The sequence below is a fragment of the Gorilla gorilla genome, chromosome 23 (genome assembly GCF_029281585.2).
Source record: "Gorilla gorilla gorilla isolate KB3781 chromosome 23, NHGRI_mGorGor1-v2.1_pri, whole genome shotgun sequence".
Lineage (NCBI taxonomy): Eukaryota > Metazoa > Chordata > Mammalia > Primates > Hominidae > Gorilla > Gorilla gorilla.
The window spans coordinates 10,309,506-10,332,994 of record NC_086018.1 but is presented as its reverse complement, the minus strand read 5'-3'; the positions used below and the strand labels follow the sequence as shown (position 1 = coordinate 10,332,994).

General features: G+C 37.3%; 1 protein-coding gene and 1 pseudogene across 1 annotated transcript; both read left to right on the top strand.

Moving 5' to 3' along the window:
* Positions 1-5,707: 5,707 nt before the first annotated feature.
* LOC129529548 (cyclin-dependent kinase 2-associated protein 2-like) lies at positions 5,708-6,261 on the top strand. Its single transcript, XM_055374847.2, has one exon. It carries the CDS (start codon positions 5,708-5,710, stop codon positions 6,035-6,037), a length of 330 nt encoding a protein of 109 aa, XP_055230822.1. The 3' UTR covers positions 6,038-6,261.
* A 7,345-nt stretch (positions 6,262-13,606) lies between these two features.
* LOC115932908 (unconventional myosin-Vb-like) lies at positions 13,607-20,862 on the top strand (annotated as a pseudogene).
* The last annotated feature ends 2,627 nt before the right edge of the window (positions 20,863-23,489 follow it).

The following is a 23,489-nucleotide window of genomic DNA, read 5'->3' as shown; positions in this document are numbered from 1 at the left end:
AGGGTTAAGGTTGGTGTTAGGGTTAGGGGTTAAGTTTAGGGTTAGGGGTTGGAGATAGGGATTGGGGTCAGAGTTAGGGGTTAGGAGTCAAAGTTTAGAGTTAGGGTTTAAGAGATGTTAGGGGTTAGGGATTAGGGGTTAGGGTTGGGTTAGGGTGAGGGTTGGGGTTAGGGGTTAGGGTTAGGGATAGTGGTTAGGGTTTGGATCAGGGGTTAGGGGTCAGGGTCAGGGGTCAGGGGTCAGGGTCAGGGGTCCCACTCTGCGATTTGTCTATTTACTCTGCTGACTGTTCCCTTTGCCATGCAAAAGCTCTTTAGTTTAATTAAGTCCCAGCTATTTATCTTTGTTTTTATTGCATTTGCATTTGGGTTCTTGGTCATGAAATCCTTGCCTATGCCAATGTCTAGAAGGGTTTATCCAGTGTTATCTTCTAGAATTTTTACAGTTCAGGAATTAGGTTTAAGTTCTTAATCCATCTTGAGTAGATTTTTGTATAAGGTGAGAGATGAGAATCCAGTTTTATTCCCCTATATGTGGCTCGCCAATTATCCCAACGTCATGTGTTGAAAAGGGTGTCCTTTCCCCACTTTATGTTTTTGTTTGCTTTGTCAAAGATCAGTTGGCTGTAAGTATTTGGGTTAATTTCTGGGTTCTCTCTTCTGTTCCATTGGTCTATGTGCCTATTTTTAAACCAGTACCTTGTTGTTTTGGTAACTATGGCCTTATTGTACAGTTTGAAATCAAGTAGTGTGATGCCTCCAGGTTTGTTCTTTTTGCTTAGCCTTGGTTTGGCTACATGACACCCTTTTGGTTCCATATTAATTTTAGAATTGTTTTTGTAATTCTGTGAGGGATAATGGTGGTATTCAGATGGGGATTGCATTGAATTCGTAGATTGCCTTTAACAGAATGGTAATTTTCACAATATTGGTTCTACCCATCCGTGAGCATGGGGATGTGTTTCCATTTGTTTGTGTCATCTATGATTTCTTTTCTTTCTTGTTTTTTTTTTTTTTTTCAGAGGTAGTTTCGCTCTTGTCGCTGAGGTGGGAGTGCAGTGGTGTGATCTCGGCTCACTACAACTTCTGCCTCCCGGGTTCAAGCGATTCTCCTGCCTCAGTTTCCCGAGTAGCTGGGATTATAGGCATGCGCCAATGTGCTTGGCTCCATCTATGATTTCTTTCAGCAGTGTTTTGTAATTTTCATTGTAGAGGTCGTTTGATTACTTTGCTCGGTATATTCCTAAGTTTTCTTTGTTTGTTTTTGTTTGTTTGTTGCAGCTATTGTAAAAGGGGTTGAGTTCTTGATGTGATTCTCAGCTTGGTAGCTGTTGATGTATAGAAGAGCTACTGATTTGTGTACATTAATCTCGTATCTGGAAACTTTGCTGAATTCTTTTATCCGTTCTAGGAGCTTTCTAGAGGAGTCCGTAGGGTTTTCAAGGTGAAAGATCATATCGTCAGCAACCAGTAACAGTTTGACTTCCTCTTTACCGATTTGGATTTCCTCTATTTCCTTCTTTTGTCTGATTGCTCTGGCTAGGACTTCCAGTACTATGTTGAAGAGGAGCGGTGAGAGTAGGCTCTTTGTCTTGTTCCAATTCTCAAAGGGAATGCTTTCACTTTTTCCCCATTCAGTATTATGTTGGCTGTGGGTCTGTCATAGATGGCTTTTATTACATTAAGGTATGTCCCTTATATGCCTATTTTGCTGAGAGCTCTAATCATAAAGCAATGCTAGATTTTGTCGAATGCTTTTTCTGCATCTGTTGATAAAATCATGTGAGTTATTTTTTTAATTCTGTTTATTTGGTGTATCACATTTATTGACTTGCATATGTTAAACCATTCCTGTGTCACTGGTATGAAACTCGCTTGATCATGGTGGATTATCTTTTTGATATGTTGTTGGATTCAGTTAGATAGTATTTTGTTAAGGATTTTGGCATCTGTGTTCATCATGGATATTGGTCTGTAGTTTTCTTTTTTGGTAATGTCCTTTCATGGTTTTGGTATTAGGGTGATGCTGGCTTCATAGAATGAATCAGGGAGTGTTTCTTCTTTTGCTGTCTTGTGGAATAGTGTGAAAGGATTGGTATCATTTCTTCTTTGAATGAAAGAAAATATTCTTTGAATGTCTGGTAGAATTCTGCTGTGAATCTGTCTGGTCCTCGGCTTTTTTTGTTGGTAATTTTAAAATTACCATTTCAATCTTACTGCTTGTTTTATTGGTCTGCTTGGGGTATCTACTTCTTCCTGATTTAAGCTAGGAGGGTTGTATTTTTCCAGGAATTGATGCAACTCTTCTGGGTTTTCTAGTTTATGTGCCAAAAGGTGTTCATAGTACCCTTGAATAATCTTTAATATTTCAGTGGTGTCAGTTGTAATATCCCCTGTTTCATTTCTTAGTGAGGTTATTTGGATTTCCTCTCTTTTTTCTTGGTTAATCTTATAATGGTCTATCGATTTTGTTTATCTTTTCAAATAACCAATTTTTTGTTTTATTCATGTTTTGTATTTGTCGTTGTTGTTGTTGCTGTGTCAATTTCATTTAGTTCTGCTCTGATGTTGGTTATTTCCTTTGTTTGCTGGGATTGGGTTTGGCTTGTTCCTGCTTCTCCAGTTCCCTGAGATGTGAACTTAGATTGTCTGTTTGTGCTCTTTCATACTTTTCGACATAGGTGTTTAGGGCTACAAACTTTCCTCTTAGCACTGCCTTTGCTGTATCCCAGAGGTCTTGATAGGTTGTGTCATCCAGTTCGAAGAAATTTTTTCCATTTCCATCTTGATTTTGTTTTTCACCCAGTGCTCATTCAGGAGCAGGTTATTTAACTTCCATGTATTTGCATGGTTTTGAAGATTCCTTTTGGAGTTGATTTTCAGTTTTATTCCACTGTGATCTGAGAGAGTGCGTGATACAATTTCAATTTTCTTAAATTTATTGAGACTCATTTTATGGCCTATCATATGGTCTATCTTGGAGAAAATTCCATGTGCTGTTGAATAGAATGTGTATTCTGTAGTTGTTGGATGAAATGTTCTTATATATCTGTTAAGTCCTTTTGTTCCAAAATATAGTTTAAATCCAGTGTTTCTTTGTTGACTTTCTGTCTTGATGACCTGTCTAGTGCTGTCAGTGGAGTAATGAAGTCCCCCACTATTATTGTGTTGCTGTCTATCTTATTTCTTATGTTTACTAGTAATTGTTTTATAAATTTGGGAGCTCCAGTGTTAGGTTCATGTATGTTTAGGATTGTCATGTTTTTCTGTTGAATGAGACCTTTACCATTAGATACTGTCTGTCATTGTCTCTTTTAGCTACTGTTGCTTTAAAGTTTGTTTTGTCTCATATGAGAATAGCTACCGCTGCTCGCTTTTGGTGTCCATTTGCATGAAATGCCTTTTTCTACCACTTTCCTTAAGTTTATGTAGGTCGTTATGTGTTAGGTGAGTCTCCTGAAGGCAGCAGATAGTTAGTTGGTGAGTTCTTATCCATTCTGTGGTTCTGTATCTTGTAAGTGGAGCATTGAAGCCATTTACAACCAACATTGGTATTAAAAAGTGAGGTACCATTGCTTTCATCATGCTCTCTGTTGCCTCTGTACTTTGTTTTTGTTTTTTGTTTTTGCTTTTTAACTTGTATTTTTGTTTCATAGGTCTTGTGCGATTTATGCTTTAATGAAGTTCTGTTTTGATGTGTTTCCAGGGTTTGTTTCATGATTTAGAGCTCCTTTTAGCAGTTCTTACAGTGCTGGTTTGGTAATGGCAAATTCTGTCAGCATTTGTTTGTCTGAAAATGACTGTATCTTTCTTTCATATATGATGTTTAGTTTTGCTGGATACAGAATTCTTGGCTGATAATTGTTTTGTTTGAGGAGGCTGAAGAAAGGGCCCCAATCCCATCTAGCTTTTAAGGTTTCTGCTGCAAAATCTGCTGTTAGTTTGATAGGTTTTCCTTTATAGGTTACCTAGTGCTTCTGTCTCACTGCTCTTAAGATTCTTTCTTTTGTCTTAACTTTGGATAACCCAATGACAATGTGCCTAGGCTAAGATCTTTTTGTGTTGAATTTCCCACATGTTATTTGTGCTTCTTTTATTTGAATGTCTAGGTCTCTCACAAGGCCACGGAAGTTTTCCTTGATTATTCCCCCAAATATGATTTCCTAGCTTTTATAATTCACTTCTTCCTCAGGTACACCAATTAGTCTTAGGTTTCATTGTCTTAGGCCCCACCACTGGGGAGGCTACACGTGACATGGGATGTGGGCCATTGGTCAAAGGGTGCGGAGATGGGGTGCTGCCAGGGGAGCCAAGGAGGAAAGAGAGCGCTTTCCAAATTGTCTTCCAGGGTTTCAATGTGCATTTTATTAACTCAGAATCTGTCGGTAATAATACTAGGGAGCTACCTTTCCCTGGAGATGGGTCTTGTCAGTGGAGTGAGATAGGCTGGGGGAAGGAAGAGGAATGGGAGTCTCAGTTTATAAATATTAAGATCAGAAAGGGTGTGCTGCTGGCAGGAGCAGAGGGAGCCTGGAGATTTGGGTGGCTGCCATTGGTAAGTGGTTGCAATCCAGAGAGTGGGATTGAGTTCCTCCCTTGTCATGTTAGCATCCCATTTCCTGGGTGCAGGTCTAATGCCCTGCAGGTGGTCATTTCACTCAGGGTGGCTTTGTCTCTCTTCTGCCATCTCCAGACTCAGCTTCGCATTCCAGGGCTGCGTACCACCAGCCACTGTCATGTTAACCCCTTCCCAGGCCAATGTGTCCTCGGCCTGGAGCCCAATCTGCTGGACAGCCTGGGACCGTCCATTTTCGGGGTGGTGGGCAACCTGGTGGCCACCATGGTGCTGTGCAAGTCACACAAGGAGCAGAAGGAGACCACCTTCTACACAGTTATGCGGCTGGCCGCCACCGACCTGTTGTTCACTTTGCTGGTGATCCAGGTGACCATCGCCATGTACATGAAGGGCAGGTAACCTGGGGGCCAGCTGCTGTGTGAGTACAGCATCTTCAGCCTGTTCTTCTTCAGTCAGTCCAGCCTCAGCATCGTCTGTGCTGTGATATCTATACAGGTAATTTTTGTTAGACATTCTTAGAAGAGTTTCAAAAGTTTTATGTTTTTATCTGGGTTATAAACAGAGTCCTCAAATGCATACAAAGGAAATCATGCCATGATTGAATTTCAGCAGGAATAAGTTTATTTCACCTATTCAAAGTTAAAATACTTTTGTTGTGTTTGAAAATGTGTTTTAAAGATATGTTTTTGAAAAAAGTTTAAGTAAATATTTAATCATGCCCCCTTTTCTATCCCAAGAAATAATTTCATATATAGTTTATTTAATTTTTTAACAAAAATGTAGCATAATTTTTAAAAATTGTATATTTTATTTAACCCAATATATATCCAAAATATTGGGTCAATATGTAATCAATATAAAAATTATTAGAGATAGTTTGCATTCTTTTTTCATATGAAATCTTTGAAATCCATTGTGTATTTTACATTTTAGGATGTCTCAACTCAAATGTGAAATTTTCATGGAGAATATTTGAACTGTATTTAGATTAATACAAATTGCAGTTAAAAAGTTTATTATAGATTTAACAGGGGGCGTGCAGCCCGCTTGCCAATCAGATCGCTGTAGAGCGGTCCCGCAGCCAACCCCCGAAGAGCAGCCTGCTGGCTTCCCCAGCGCCCAGGAGTTGGGGATGTCCTACAAACCTACCACCCCTGACCCCAGCAGCACCCCCGGCTCCAGCACCCCTGGGCCAGGCACTCCGGTCCCTACAGGAAGCGTCCTGTCGCTGTCGGGCTCAGGGCCGGGAGCCACTGTCCCTTGCAGACCGCTGTTTAAAGACTTTGGACCGCCTACCGTCGGTTGTGTGCAGGCCATGAAACCACCTGGTGCCCAGGGCTCCCAGAGCACCTACACGGAACTGCTGTTGGTCACAGGGGAGATGGGCAAAGGGATCCGGCCCACCTATGCTGGCAGCAAGAGCGCCGCGAAGTGCCTGAAGAGAGGTATCATCCATCCCTAGTCAGAGTGCCTGGTAGAGACAGAGCGGAACGCCCACACTTAACAGGAAGCTCCTAGGCCTCTGTGTCTGGACTTCAGAGCACCTGCTTCTCCCTGGCCTTCATCCCTAGTTGCACTAACCATCCTGGGCTTCCTGTCCTGTGTCCCTTGATGGGTGCCCTCCAGGAACCAAGGGGCGGTTCTCACTCCAGGTGGCAGCACTAAGGACCCCCCTCCCCATCCCACCCCGCCAACGCAACAAGAGTTAGCAGCGAGGTCCCCGTGAGTCCCACCCATGACCTGCCGACAGTGTTACCCACTGGAACTTTCTGTAGCCCCCACCACTCAGCCCTTCCCAGCACTTGTCCGGAGCCTCCTTCTCCCTCAGCACAGCTCAGGCCTCAGGCCTGACACTTCCCTGCCTTGTGTCTTTTGCTAAATATGACCTTTCTATATTAATAAAAGATGCTTTGGAGTTGTGCTCTCTAAAAAAAGTTTAATATAAAGGAGAAATAAAAGGAAATTTAGCAAAGAAATATGTAGATGAATATTTAAATACTCAGAGGTGACATTACTACCAGACATAATGAGATTATCAGATGTTTCATTTACTTATGATTAATATGTTTGTATTTATTTTTTATTCATTTTATTTTATTTATGTATTTATTTATTTTTATTATACTTTAAGTTCTAGGGTACATGTGCACAACGTGCAGGTTTGTTACATCTGTATACATGTGCTGTGTTGGTTTGCTGCACCCATTAACTTGTCATTTACATTAGGTATTTCTCCTAATGCTCTCCCTCCCCCAGCCCCCCACCCCATGACAGGCCCCAGTGTGTGATGTTCCCCTGCCTGTGTCCAAGTATTCTCATTGTTTAATTCCCACCTATGAGTGAGAATATGCAGTGTTTGGTTTTCTGACCTTGCGATAGTTTAAACAAACTAGGAAGTTCAGAAGTCACTTTACGAGGGAAATAAAGAAAAATAAAGTATTAATGACATTGGTAACAGAATAAAAATTAGAGTTAGACAAAGTATTAACAAGCAAGCTTATATATTTATAAGAGATGGGAAAATATTAGAAAGGAATAAATCATGTCTTGTCAACATGAAGAAAAAGTGTATTTCTTTGTTAACTTATTATTGTGTTTCCTTGTATAATTTTCACTTGGCTTTGTTGGTTTCACTACTTGCTTCATTCTTTCAAAAACTACATCTTCACAGACCATTTCAGCTTTTCCTATGTGGGCAGAATTATAAAACCCAATTTCAAAATTTCAACTCAACGTTGTCAGCATTTTTCTTTGGGCTTCTAATTAAAAAAAAACCTAAGTAATTGTGTGTGTGTGTATTTTAGTATTAACATGAATGTAATAACAGTAAAATCAAACAAAAACAAATGGATACGCAATATGTTCGACTAGCATCTCAGATATGAAAAAGGCATTGCCAACAGTGATATGATTTTTTTTCAAAATGGTAAGCTTTTTAAAGTATAATCTTATTTTAACCTAAAATCTTACTATCAGAAAATGCAGTGTACATTAAAATGTTCTGAAATGCTTTATTCACATTTATTAAATGGTTGTACTCACTCAGATATCTACAAATTGGTTTTTCACTTATGTAATTATAGAACGTTCAAAAGTCATGCAGAATGTGAGATAATTTTCTTTTGAATATGATTGTTTTATCATTGCAAGACATCAAACATCCCTGTTTCCTGCCAAATGAATGTATGATAGCAATAAATGTAAAGATGTGTTTTTGTAAAAGACATATTTTTCAGTTATAAAACACAGATTTCAAAACTTGAATTGTTACAGTGAATATCTCTTAATATAGGCTACAGTCACTTTGATAAAAAATTACCTCACATCTATTTTCAGTATTACTTAAAGATATTCATTTAGTGGCAAAGATTTTTTTTTTTTTTTTGCCTAGAGGCAGATATTTTGCCACATGACTATTTATGAAACTGTTTTTAAATGCATGTACACATATAAAAGCTGCCACTGTGGCTGTAAACTATTACAAGTTATCAAGATTACAAAATAAACAAATAAAAATGTTTCAGTTTTTCTATGAGGTGTCTTTCTTGAGTCCAAATTTAGAGGTTTAAAACGCTTGAAATTAATAAAACCAAGTATTTCACATATTTCAGTTGGAATGGCGTTTGTCCTAGTTTTATTAGTGAAGCAGCAGACTGCATTTTTTCACTCTTATACACCTTCAAAAGGTGGACAGAAAAATTTGATAAAACTTCTAGGGCATTGTCTGATGAAACACATTAAACACTAAAGGAGATATACAACTTCATTGCTTGTAAAAGATATATAAGAAGGAAACCTACATACATATATCTATCAGTTTTGTATTTTCAAGAAATATTTGCCGTAAAGTGAGCTTCATAACAGTATGTGTTCTGCCACAAAGCCAAGGAAAGTAAGTTTGATACAAGGATCTGGAAGTCTACGTGTGTGGCATAATTACATTGAATACATTCACAAATAAGGCAGAAATGTATAGTAGAGTGTCCATTATAGAGGAACACTCAATACGTATTTAATAAAGTGCTTAAAAATTCTCATTATTGACCTCGACAGAGTATACTTGTTATGTTTGCCAGTGACAGATATTAAAAGTGGAGATTGAAGGAAAAATGATGTATAGAAGAGTGATTTTACCTTCAAAGTGACATAAATAATTTGAAGAAATTGAGGGAAGTGACTTGCTTAAATATCCATAAAGTAAATATTTATTGTGTGCTTACTGTGTGCACTGGGAATTAAGCAGTGAAAAAAATACGAAGGAAAACACCAACAACATCTCTTTTATCATGGAGCTTACATTCTACCAGTAAGAGAAAGACCATCAACAAATACATATGTAGTATAACATGACTATGAATGGTATGGAGAAAAATAAGAACAGTAAGGGGCATGTGGGGACCTGGGGATTTATTTTATATAAGGATAGACAAGAAAGGCCTCATTACTAAGTAATTTTACTCAATCCTTTATTCAATTTATTTATTTGTTGATTCCATACTACTTATTTATGTATTTATGTGTTTTTAATTTATTTTTATTTTTAGAATTAGGGTCTCACTCTGTCACCCAGGCTGGAGTGCAGGGGTGTGATCATAGTTCACTGTAACCTTACTCCTGGGCTCAATAGATCCTCCCATCTCAGCCTCCCAAGTAGCTTGGTCTACAGGGTTAGCCTACCACCATGCTTGGCTAATTAAAAAAAATTTAGAGATGGGGCTGTGCTATGTTGCCCAAGCAGGTCTCAAACTCTTGGCCTCAAGCAATCCTTCTGCTTTGGCCTGTCGAAGCATTGGGATTATAGGCATGGGCCACCGTGCCTGGCCCCATAATATTTATTTAGTGTATACACTGTGATAGGCACAAGGAAGTCTCTGATAGTTCAGTAAAAAACTGCAATGATGTCTGCAACAGATAATTAAGTTTGGCCATGATTCTTTTGAGTGTCATAACACTGTCCTAAGAAAACGTCTATATTTCCACTTACTGGGTCTGTGAAACTCAAACTCAATGTTAAAAAGCTCTGATTTGTGGTTGAAATCATAATCCATCTAAAAGCCAGAAATGTGGAGACATTTTTTAAATTTTAAGTGAATCATAAGCAGTCTTGTATTTAAGACAGATAAAATTATTGTACAGTATTATGTTTTCTGTACTTAAAATGAGAGGAAACCACGAGGGTTGTTAATGTTCGAAAAAAGAAGGCATCTATGGGGAAGCTTCATATTGGTAGAAAGTATGAAAGGAAAATAAAACCTCAGGACCCCAAACTCACTATGACAAAGGAAAATTAATCTTGGAACCTGAGTCATGCAAAAGCTGCCATCCTTTTATTCCCAAACAGCTGTAATTTCACATGCTTACTTTAACTTATGTAAAATGTAGATTTACTGAGAGAGAGGATGAATGCACAACTGACTCCTTCCTCCTGTTTTTGCCACAGGTAACATATAGATTCACTGAGCACTAATCAGAGTCTCACAAGAATGTAGCCATTTGCTTCCTTGCCTTCCCTCTCTCCTTCTTTTCCTCTCCTGTTTTAATTTCCTGCCTGTTTCCTCTTTCTCCTTTAAATATTGAAGTTCCCGAAACCCTCTTTAGAAAAAGCACAGGACACCGCTTACTTGTGACTTGTGATTCTTTTTCCCAGGTGTATCCTCCACCTTGCAAAGCAAAATCTCTAAATCACTTGAGATCTGCCTCATTCACTTACTGGTTTAATCAATCACATATTTGATATAACTATAGTATCAGATGATAAATGTAGATGTAAAAAATCTATCTGTAAAAGTGACTTTTCTTATTCCCCTCTCTCCTTTTCTCCCCTACTGTGCTTTGAATTCTTTATTTTCATATTCACTTTGCTGGCTTCGGATCATTTCCAAACCTACTCTAATGGTAGCATGACAGCATCCAGTGAGTTTGTTGTTGTTGCTGTTCTGATAGGACCATAGACTTTCACATCTAGTTGTGATATCACATGCTCACATTGTCTAACTACTTCATTTTACAGTTGAAGAAATTGAGACACAAGGTAAGGTGACCTGCCCAGTTCCAATCTAGTTATATAACAAAATAATGGCTAATATTTAATAAATAATATGAGTCAGGCACTGGGAAAATAAGGCACTTTTTTTTTTTTTTGAGACGGAGTCTCCTTCTGTCGCACAGGCTAGAGTGCAGTGGTGCGATCTCGACTCACTGCAAGCTCCGCCTCCCGTGTTCATGCCATTCTCCTGCCTCAGCCTCCCCAGTAGCTGGGACTACAGGCACCTGCCACCACGCCCGGCTATTTTTTTTTTTGCATTTTTAGTAGAGATGAGGTTTCACCTTGTTAGCCAGGATGGTCTCGATCTCCTCACCTCGTGATCCTTCCGCCTCGGCCTCCCAAAGTGCTGGGATTATAGGCGTGAGCCACCGCACCCAGCTAATTTTTTGCATTTTAAATAGAGATGGGGTTTCGCCGTGTTAGCCAGGAAGGTCTCGATCTCCTGACCTCATGATCTGCCTGCCTCGGCCTCCCAAACCGCTGGGATTATAGGCGTGAGCCACCGCGCCCGGCGGTAAGGCACTATTTTTATATCTATTTAAAAATGTAGAAACTGAGTCAAAGAGGGGATATGGTATTTGCCTGGGATTATAGGATTAGTAAATGACTGAGTTGGTATTTAAAGGCAGGCTGCCAGATTTCATAGCCCATCCAAAATTGCATGCCACTCAAGTCTTCTGGTTCCGACTTCTCTGCAATTTACACAGCCCTACACTGCCTTCGTCCTAAACTCTCCAACCTCCTATTTTTTTCAGCTCTAAACTTTGATTCCCTAAACACAGCAGTCAGGGACAGGTGGAAGATTGTTGTGAAAAGAACAGGCAGCAGCATTATTTTTAGCCTCTTTTTATATCTATTTTATTCTACAGATTAGTGTACTTTTCTCAATTATGCATACTTTTCCATTCTGCCAAAAATTTATTTTAGGGCTGTTAAAGCTGTAGTCAATTTTATCACTTTGATCTTCCAAAGGAACCTGCTGTGTCTTTTTCATTCTGTGCAAAAATAGGCATTTTAGGCTCCACTCAATGCTAAAGTCATTGAGTAGCTAGAGACTTTCTATTTGTTTTCTGCATTGTTATATTTTCATAGTTTTAGAATCTGAGCAGCATTTAACTTGTCTATGCTTTATATATTCCTTTAGAGAAAGAACACAGTGATACTTGTTCGTAGTGTTAGAGGAATAATCCTAAAGAGAGAAATTATTCTTCATATATCCACCATGACTGAATACTAAGTAATACTGAAACCCACTTATAAAACAAAACAGAAAACTTCCAAAAAACCAAATAAACAACAACAAAACTTAAAACCAAAAAAGTACTGGAAGTCTCAGAAGTATATAGCAGTTATTCTTGCTCCTTCAAATGAAAAGATGCTTTATCATATCCTCTGTGGAGAGAATTCTGACAGTATTTATCAAAGAACTTACATTTATTCACCTTGTACCCTAACAATTTCATAACTTAAAAATACATACAACAATGTATAATATAGCATTTTTTGTAAAGGGAAATAATCAGAAAGAGTCTAAGTGTTTGACAATAGGGCACTTGTTGAATTGTGATACAATCACACAATGAATTCTTTATAGAGCCCATTAAAATGATGTTATTGATATTTATTTATTAATATGAGAAATCATTTAGCATTTTTGGTTAAGACCTTTAACAAAACACAAAGTTTATGAAATAATGGGCACAACATTCCATATTTTCATAAAGAGAATGACTTTTAAAACTACCCTGCAATCATCTCATTTTACACAAATGTCTAATCTGGTTGCTATTCCTGCCACATTTTATGTCTTTGAACCTAATCTACTGACTTCTTTCTCCCAATATTTTCTATGTGCTGAAGGAGTAAAAATGGAATAAAAACAGATATAAGCCATCCCTGCTTTCCTGATGTTGCCAAAGACCAACTGATGCTGGTGTTAAACAAACAAAATGAAAATATGAAGACTGCTAGGAAGGAAAAACACACGGTGTTCTCTGTGTTTTCATATAATAGCAATCTTTGGAAGCCTAAAACTGTAAGACTAAGATTCACACAGGACTTCCAAAAAGAAGACCCTTGCCTACCTAGAATAAAAGAAGTCTACTTTTGTAACTTGATGTTATTAGGCTTTGTCTTATGTTTTTTATTGGATTTGTAGATTCTTGGAAGTTAAGCTTCATCCTTTTTTACTTTTTCTAAGCCTGGAGTGATTCTCCATTTTCTTCATCTGAACTCCTCTAGCACTATTTGTGAGCTAACTCAGTTGGTTCCTAGTAAATACCACATTTGCATGTGCATATTACCTTTCTTCTCAATATCAAGGGAAATTCCCTCAAAGCAAAGACAGTCACTTCTGATTCCTCACAGTATTTAATAAAAAATCCGATAAACAATTGAGACTAAATAAAGAACTGTTGTACAAAAAGCCTCAATTCAAACCTAGTTACTACTGATATGTATTCTATATGAAAGCAAACTTAATATACATTATATCTTTAGGAAAACATATATAATCACTCTGTGATCAAAGGCTTCCTAATTAACATATCTTTATTCACTTACTATTAAATAACTCTAAGAGGATAAAAGTCAACCTCCAGGAAGCATTCTATGGAGGATAGAATGTGATCTTTGGAATCACACACACCTACATTGAATTCTACCTTTTGAATATCCAGTTGGGTGATGTAATGCATGGATTATAGTTAACATGGGAGAAAACCGTAGAAAATCTAAAATGTTGTTTGGAGGATTTCATGAAAAAACATTGATGAGCAGAACAATTCCTTTCTTTATATAACTTTTATAATTACTGAATCTCATAACCTGTATTCTAGTCCAGTTAGAAAAAATTTTCCTTTGGATAAATGCAATAGTCTTTTAAATAATTGCTATGTTTTACCCTTGCCGCCTATGTTCACTCAAAATTCATATGCTGAGTTTCTAACTCCCAGTACCTAAAATACAGTGACAGTATTTGGAGACATGGTCTTTAAAGAGGCAATTAAGCTAAAATGGAAATTTGAACACAAACAGGTACAGAGGGAAGATGAAGTGAAGTTACATGGAAAAGATAGCCATCTAGAAGCCAAGGCGAGAGGCCAGAGAAGATGCCAACCTTGATAGCACCTTGATCTTGGACACTTCTAGCCTCTAGACTTGTGAGAAGGTATATTTCTTTTATTTAAACCATCTAGTCTATGGAAATATGTTATGGCAGCCCAAACAAATTAAAATAATGTCCTACTCAAATAGTAGTGATATCCTTTATTTGCTTTTTAGTTTTTTTTTTAAATTCAAATTGTATTTTAGATACAGGGTGTATGTAGGCAGGTTTGTTACCTGGGTATATTGTGCCATGCTGAGGTTTGGGGTATGATTGATCTCATCATGCAGATACGAAGCTTAGTACCCTGTAGTTTTTCAACCCTGGCTGCCCTCCCTACTGCCTCTACTAGTCTCCATTGTCTATTATAGTCATGTTTTCTTTTTTTAAAAAAAATCTGTTTTTCTGATTTTTTTATTAGGTAAAAAATGGAAAAACAAAATATAATTTTCATTCAATACATATTTCATCCTTATGGGTTATTTTTTCAGAAAGTGAGGTCCATTTAGAATGATAGCAGTTCATCAACCAAATAATTCATCTTCATACAGTTTCAATAACTTCAGAAATTTTCTTCATCTCTCTCTCTCTCTGTAGAAATTCTGAAACTGTGGAATGGTCATCTTTATTGTCATAAATATTGTCATCTTTATGTCCAAGAGTATCCAACATTTAGCTACCAAACTACTACCCAAATCTGATTAATTGATCATGTTGATTCTGTCACATTCTACATGTCATATCAGATTTTTATTAAAGAAATCATTAGCTTATCTATTATTGTTACTGGGGCTGTAAGAAAATTTTATAATTCATTTGGACCAATCCTCTTCTTTATGGTCTTATTTGAGAATAAAACTTGGTTCAGTCTTAGCCTGTCATTTAATAAGCCAGTGACCTGGGGCAAATCTTACTGCTTCATCTGTAAACTATGAATAATAATGGAGGCCCTCTGCCTGTCACACATGGGTATAGTAAAGTTCCATTTTAAAAATGGCTCCTATTTTGTTACCTGAAAGGCATTCTATAATGATGAGTGGCAAGGTGGTCTTAGCAACAGTGCAGTGAAAATTGGGACCATTTTCTGTTGCTATCATTTCTATTTTTGTGATAACCCCTTTAAATTAGCCTTAGGATGTAATTCAAAGGAGTTATGTAATTGGATTTTTTTTTTTTTTTTTTTTGAGACAGAGTTTTCCTCTGTCGCCCAGGTTGGAGTGCAGTGGCGCAATCTGGGCGCACTGCAAGCTCCACCTCCTGGGTTCGCGCCATTCTCCTGCTTCAGCATCGCGAGTAGCTGGGACTACAGGCGCCCGCCACCGCGCCTGGCTAATTTTTTGTATGTTTAGTTGGGACGGGGTTTCACCCTGTTAGCCAGGATGGCCTCGATCTCCTGACCTCGTGATCCGCCCGTCTTGGCCTCCCAAAGTGCTGGGATTACAGGCGTGAACCACCGCGCCCAGCCCATAATTGGAAATTTTTGTACTGTTAGATCTAAGAGTATTTTATGTGGTATAATAAAAGATGAATTTAGTGAGCCTCATTAGATAATTAGCATGGAATATATTATGCACTGCCCTGCAGGGGCCTAAGAGAATGGCCCACAGGTCTTGCGAAGTTGATATAAAGACAGGCAACAAGACAGTCTAGCTAAGTAAAAGTCTGTAGACATCTCTAGGGAGGAGTGGTTAGAGAATGCCCTGACTCTGTGGATAGCTGGCATATTTTACCCCAGAAAGAAGAGCACACAGTGGCAGAGAGTACTTGAGGTTTAAATAAGAAAAGAGGACGAAAAAATTACTTTGACTAATTACAAATTTTCTCAAGAAAGAACTTATTCTCTACTTTCTATTGCCTCTTGAGAAATCATTATTTTGAATTAAGTCAACATAATTATTAAGACTAATTGTGGAGGGTATTCAAAATGGAATAACAGCGGTCCCTAGGATTATATTTTATTTATGAATGATCACTCATTTGTAACTTTTCCTTCAGTTAGATGTTTTTCAATACAAAAATACCTTTTTAGCACCAGTTCAATTTGTGAAACGATATGTGAAATTCAGGCATATATTTAATTTTATGTGTAAAATATTCCATTTTTTTTCTGTTAATGAAGTATGTTTAACATGAGACATATCCTCTTAATAAATTTTTAACTGCACAATACAATCTTGTTAACTATAGGTGCTCTGTTGACAGCAGATCTCTAGAACTTATTCATCTGTTATAACTGAATTTTATACCCATTGAACAGCAACCCCCATTTCCCCTGCTTCCAGACCCTGGCAACCAGTATTCTTCTCTGTTTCTAGGAGTTTAACTATTTTAGATATCTTACATAAGTGGAATCAGGCAGCATTCAGACATACCTTCAATTAGTAATGACTATAATTCTGATAGTTTAAATGAGAGAAAGCAAACATCACTACTACTAGCTTTTGGGGGAAAATATTACAAATAGGGATACTGTGATAAAAGCGTACAATATTTTTTACGTTTGTGCACTTAGATCCATGTTCAAACTTTGCCACCTATACATGTATAGCACATTTGAATATGTGCTACAGTATGCCATTTATAAAGACTGAAAATAACATTTTATAAAACATTATTATTTATTTAGCAAACTCATGAGCTTTGGCTACAAAAATACCTGATTTACATAGCATAATCCTAGTGCTGGAGAACAGATCAGTGGCTGCCAAAGGTTAGGGTTGGTTGGAAGATGTGATTAGTGAGGGATAAAGTGAAAACATGTACTTTCTTTGTGGTGATAGAGCAGTTCTGCATCCAGATTATGGTGATGGTCACATAAATCCACACTTCATAGATCTATACACACACATCACACATACAGTCACACACACCTACACAAGAGTACATGTAAAATCCTTAGAAATATGAATAGGGTCTGAACCTGAGTTAATGGTATGGAAACAATGTCAATTTCCTGATTTTGGCAATGTACTAGGTTACGTTAGATATAATCATTGGGGAAAGTTGGCTGAAAATAACACGACCATTCTTTTTACTATTTTTTAACATCTTGTGAGTCAAATTATTTAAAAATAATAGGTATTAAACAAAGACAAAAAATCTAAAATTTCTAAAATCAAAGCCCTTATGAATTTGAACATATTATTTGATTTATTTTGTAGATCTTGATTTCTTCACCTGTATAAATGGAATAATAATACAATTCCTATCTCATTATTGTCATGCTTAAACCATACCATTTATGTAAGTGCCCAGTAACGTGTCTGGTGAACAATAATGCTTAAACACTGAGTTCCTCACTTATTTTGTGGCTATTGGTTTTCAGGTGGTTTTTAAGTTCCTAAGTGGAAGTTTGTTTAAAAAGATGGAGTCAAAATAAACAGCAATGTCTCAGAGCATCATCTGAACAAGAAAGGAAGGTGTTCTCCATCCCTTGAAATGGTCTCAGTCCTCTTTTGTTGTTTAGCTCTCATGTGAGTCTTCACAAATAACCTCAAGAATTGCTACAACACCAACAGAGAATTAACTCTCATTGAGTTTTTAGCTCAGTAGATTCTGGGTCCTAAACTTTATGGACTCACCTGCTTTTTAAAATTTTCCCATTTAGAAATATTCAATTTAAATCTTCCTTCAGTAAGTAATTGTTAACTATTAACAATCCTAACATTATAATAAAGTCATAAGTAACATTTATTACTTTTGTTTTCCACTCATACTGCTTGCAGTCCATAAGCATACAGCATTTTGGTCTTTCCAAATATATAAAGGAAGATAATCAAAATCAAAACTAAGAAATCCTACTCTGAAGTCATATCTCTCTAACTAGACTGTATATTTATTGAGGGTGATGACTATATTTTCTTTTCCAGAAGAACAAAACAAATACAAAGTTGGGATGAATTGAATTCAGTGGGGGATGGAGAGGGGAAGGAGTCAAGGTTCTTCATCCTTTCCCATGCTTTGATAACTTTATCTGTGGGATTCTAGTTAAAAGAACATGACTATCTAAAGAAGTAAGTGCTTGAAAGGCCCATTGTATTGGGAGATTAGGAATTGTTAGCTTGAAAAGACATAAATGGAAAGAAAACATAAGGCAGAGACAAAATACATGAAATTTGTATTGTGGTACACATGTGCTTTGTGATCATATTTCTGTGTCATAAACAAAAAACTGTATAAAGCTTAACCAAGAGAAATTTAGGGCACATAGAAGCATTTATGTATTTTCATACTATGAGCTGGGGCTAAGGTGTCCTTTACCATGACAGTTGGTGAAGCATAAGAACAAGTCAATTCACAAATATTCTAGTAAATTCCAATTTCCACATCTTAAATCATAGACCTAAGTCAGTCAAAATCAGTCATATATATAGACATATGTGTGTGTGTGCATATATACATATATATATGTATATATATATAGGCACTTACATAAGCGGTATGATTTAAGCCTGACAATAATGAGATAGGAATCATACTATTATTCCATTTTTACAGGTGAAGAAATCAAGGTCTACAAAATAAATCAAATAATATGTCCAAATTCATATGGGCTTTGATTTTTGAACTTTCAAATTTTTGTCTTTGTTTAATACCTTTTGTTTTAAAATAATTTGACTCATAAGAAGTTAAAAAAAAAGAAGTAAAAAGAATGACCATGCTATTTTCAGGCAACTTTCCCCAATGATTATATCTAACTTAACCTAGTACGTTGCCAAAATCAGGAAATTGACATTGTTGCCATGCCATTAACTCAGGTTCAGACCCTATTCATATTTCTAAGGAGTTTACATGTACATATGTGTTTGAATGTATGTGTGATGTGTGTGTATAGATCTATGAAGTGTGGATTTATGTAACCATCACCATAATCTGGATGCAGAACTGCTCTATCACCACAAAGAAAGTACATGTCTTCACGTTATCCCTCACTAATCACATCTTCCAACCAACCCTAACCCTTGGCAGCCACCAATCTGTTCTCCAGCACTGGGATTATGCTATGTAATTCAGGTATTTTTGAAGCCAAGCTTATGAGGTTGCCAAATAAATAATAATGTTTATAAACTATTATTTTCAGTCTTTATAAGTGGCATGCTGTAGCACATATTCAAATGTGCTATACATATATAGGTGAGCCAAAGTTTGAACATGGATCTAAGTGTACAGACATAAAAAATATTGTACACTTTTATCATAATATCTCTATTTGTAATCTTTTTCCCCAAATACTAGTAGTAGTGATGTTTGCTTTCTCTTATTTAAACTATCAGAAGCTTTAAACTTTCTCTTAGTTAAATTATAGTCATTACTAATTGAAAGTATGTTTGAATACTTCCTGATTCCACTTACACAAGATAGATATATATATCAGTCATATTTATGTGTGTGTATATATTTATATATACACATCAGTCATATATCTGTGTGTATATATTTATATATATCACATACACACATATATAGACGGAGTCAGGTCTATGATCTCTCTATATATTTATATACACACATATATATTTTAAAGTATTACATGAAGCAAATAGTACAGCTGATTTCATATAACAAGAGTTATTGGATGTATATGGGCAAAAGTTAATGCATATGGGCAAATAAATTGATGAACTTACAGACTCATTTATTTGACATATATTTATTGTGTGGTCTCTATTGAATGCTGGATATCTTCCCGGAGCCTGAAATTCAGCAGTGAATGTAACAGGCTCAAATCCTTGTACTCAAGTAGCTAATATTCTAATCGAGGGAGAAGACAATAAGCAAAGTTAATAAGCAAAATTTTCAACATACTAGTTGATAGGAAGTTCTGTGGTGAAAAATAAAGTCAGAGGAAAAGAATGAGAGGAAGCTCTAAAAGCAACTGAAGATTTACATGAAGAAGCTGCCCAGGCGTTGGCCCAGAGTGAGAGGAAGTGCCATGAGTTCAACAGGCAGGTCACAGTTCAGTGGAAAGAAAAGGATTTCCAGGGCATGTTGGAGTGCCACAAAGAGGGCGAGGCCCTCCTCATCCTCAACCTGGTGACAGACTTGAAGCCCCAGATGCTGTGGACACAGTGCCCTGTCTCCCCGCCTACATCCTCTACATGTGCATCTGGCTCGCGGACCAAACCAACGATGATCTCAAGGTGCAATCCCTGATGACCTCCACCACCAACGGCATTAAGAAAGTCCTGAAGAAGCACAGTGATGACTTTGAGATGACGTCATTCTTGTTATCCAGCACCTGCCACCTTCTTCACTGTCTGAAGCCGTACAGCGGGGATGAGGGCTTCATGACTCAGAATACTGCAAAGCACAACGAACACTGCCTTAAGAATTTGACTTCGCCGAATACTGTCAGGCACTGAGTGACCTTTCCATTGCGATCTACCAGCAGCTCTTTAAAATTGCCAAGGGTGTGTTACAGCTGATGATAGTTTCTGCCATGTTGGAAAATGAAAGCATTCAGGGTCTATCTGGTGTGAAGCCCACTGGCTCCCAGAAGCACTCCTCCAGCATGGCAGATGGGGATAACTCATACCATCTAGAAGCTATCATCTGCCAGATGAATACCTTTCATACAGTCATGTGTGACAAGCGCTTGGACCCTGAGATCATCCTGCAGGTATTCAAACAGCTCTTCTACATGATCAACACAGTGACTCTTAACAACCTGCTCCTGCGGAAGGACGCCTGCTCTTGGAGCACAGGTATGCAACTCAGGTACAATATAAGTCAGCTTGAGGAGTGGCTTTGGGGAAGAAACCTTTACCAGAGTGGAGTAGTTCAGACCATGGAACCTCTGATCCAAGCAGCCCAGATCCTTCAATTAAAGAAGAAAACCCAGGAGGATGTAGAGGCCATCTGCTCCCTGTGTACCTCTCTCAGCACCCAGCAGATTGTCAAAATTTTAAACCTTTAGCCTCCCCTGAATGAATTTGAAGAAAAGGTAACAGTGGCCTTTATACAAACGATCCAGGCACAACTACAAGAGCAGAATGACCCTCAGCAACTGCTATTAGATGCCAAGCACGTGTTTCCTGTTTTGTTTCCATTTCATCCATCTTCCCTAACCGTGGAGTCAATCCCAGCATGTCTCAATCTGGAGTTCCTCAGTGAAGTAGATGCATGTTTAGTCTGATTCCCAATGTGAGCAAGAAGGAAGTATAGACAGTAAAGTAAATTCAAGGATCTGTTAAACCTGGTAAAAGTCAATGAAATCAGAGATTGACAGCCTGTGGAGGGTGCTGAACTATACAGAATTAGACACAACTATGGCATTATTTTTTGTACCTACTGCTCAGAATAAAAACACGTGAAATATCGAAGATTTTAAGTTTGATTTCAGTCCAACAAATATATATAATAATTTATAGACACCAAGCAGTCCCCATAGACATATACAAGATGCCAATTCTATAAAATGAAGCTGCCGAGTTTTAATCTTTGCATATAACTAGGGAATGTCCAAATTAAAATACTAACTATATATAAGTCACATTAATTGCCTTCAAAGGGCTTTTAAAAAATAATAGTACTAATAACCATGATAATGGCATATACTGACATTTCCCAAAGTTTGCAAACCATAGGTGTGGTAGAGTTTGTGGTGAGATGTGTTAAGAACAAAAATAAGGGGATGAGACTTCTGAGAAATGTCCCCAAAATATTTTTTAATGGCTGATTATACAAAGACAGCAGTGTAACTGACCTCCAAACCAGACATTTTGAGTAATGGTTTCTGAAGCAAAATTAGAAGTGACAGTCCTCAGTGTCCTCAAATGCTTTTGTGTAATCTTGATTTAATGGAAGAGATGATTAAAATGCTGCTATCTGAAACTCCAAGTGAGAAAAATGGAAAAATAATTTGTTTCTGATGCTAGTCCATACACTTTCCAAGTCCCACAAAACTTTCACGAAAATGTATATAAGCTAAATATTAGAAAATGATAACAACTTGTTTTATTTATAGATGTAAAAACCAAACAATGTGAAAGCTTTTAATCTCTTAATGCCATTAACCCTCCAGTAAGAGCGTCATATAATGCTCTACTATTCCAAACAACTAAATAGTAAAACAAACTAAACTCGCACATCAGATTATCTGAAAAACCTTCAAAAATAATCATTTCAGGGATTACTATTATACAAAACTTTGGGGTTTTTCAAGAGAATAAAATGGCTTAGGTCAACTTTCCCCTTTCAGGTTATTTTCAACGTTTTTCAAACGTTGTAATTCAAAATTGTAAATATCTCTCCTATGAAATAAGGATTTTAAAAAAGAGTAATTCAATAATATAACAGATGTAGATGTTTGCTGCTCTTAGAATTTTTTGTTTGTTTGTTTTTGGGCTCTTCAAAAGCAAGCATTCAGTTAGAAACCCATATTATTCTTTCCACAGTTTTTTATTATACTTTAAGTTCTACGGTTCATGTGCACAATGTGCAGGTTTGTTACATATGTATACATGTGCCATGTTGGTTTGCTGCACCCATTAACTGGTCATTTACATTAGGTATATCTCCTAATGCTATCCCTACCCCGTCCCCGCACCCTACAACAGGCCCTGGTGTGTGATGTTCGCCTTCCTGTGTCCAAGTGTTCTCATTGTTCAATTCCCACCTATGAGTGAGAACATGCGGCATTTGGTTATTTGACCTTGCAATAGTTTGCTGAGAATGATGGTTTCCAGCTTCATCCATGTCCCTACAAAGGACATGAACTCATCATTTTTTATGGCTGCATGGTATTCCATATTCTTTCCAAACATTTTTTTCTGTCTTTTCCCTATTTCTTGATAGCAGTATGCTGTTTCCATGATAAGAACAAATAGTGTTTGCAAATCATGGGACAGCCTCTGTATTACATTAAGAAAATGAGATTTATCCGTGGATTGGAAGTAGAACAGCCTGCCTCCACCCTCCTTTACTCAACCACCCAACTTAAAAGGCTCTCGGAAACAGCACACTCCAAGCTACCTTCTGTACTGTGCCCTTAGACCACAGCTTCCTCAGTCATTCTCTGCATCTCCTGGGGCTTAACCCAGTGTTAGCCTGTGTTAACACTGCTGACAGTTGTGTTCCAATCATTTGCCATGGGTATTATACCCTCTACATCCACATTAAACATGCCAGCTTCTCTTGGGTGTCTGCAGAGCTGTGTCTTTTTCTTTCACTTACAGTTACATAATCACTGAAGTCCATGACACTCGCACGTGGATCCATGTGCTGACTTCATTTAGAAGGCCAACCTAAAACAACAGGGTTTGTGGCTACCTCTTTAAAGTTGTTTGTGAAGTATAATTTGCTTTTTGATGCACTTTAGTTTGAAACTGAGTCTCTTATGTAAGGACTGTCCTTAATCTTTAAAGACCAAAAATGCCTTGTTAGAGTGTTAAGGAGTTTTGACACGCAGTGGTTCCACAAATACAGTGGCTTACTATCCTTATATACTGTCTTACACCATCATTCTCTCCATGTCTCTTGGTCACTACTCTCTGCTGTCACTGGTTAATCACTAGGTACCAAGAGCTTACTGAATAAAAGCTTGGCAATTAGAATAAATGGGGAGGGGAGGACCTTATGAATAGTCCATTTAGCCTAAGAAATGGCAGGTTTAGTTCTTCTCTTCCAAAAGATAAAGGTATATCACTGGAATTGTACTTAAAATTTATAGATGACTAACAAATATATACTTCATATGTACTTAATATTTAGATCTGTCGTTTAATATTTGGAGGTTAGAAGAAGCATCTTTAGGGGAACTAT

What these genes read in the sequence shown, in the direction of transcription:
- LOC129529548 (XM_055374847.2), top strand. Translation starts at nt 5,708, where the DNA reads ATGTCCTACAAACCTACCACCCCTGACCCCAGCAGCACCCCCGGCTCC.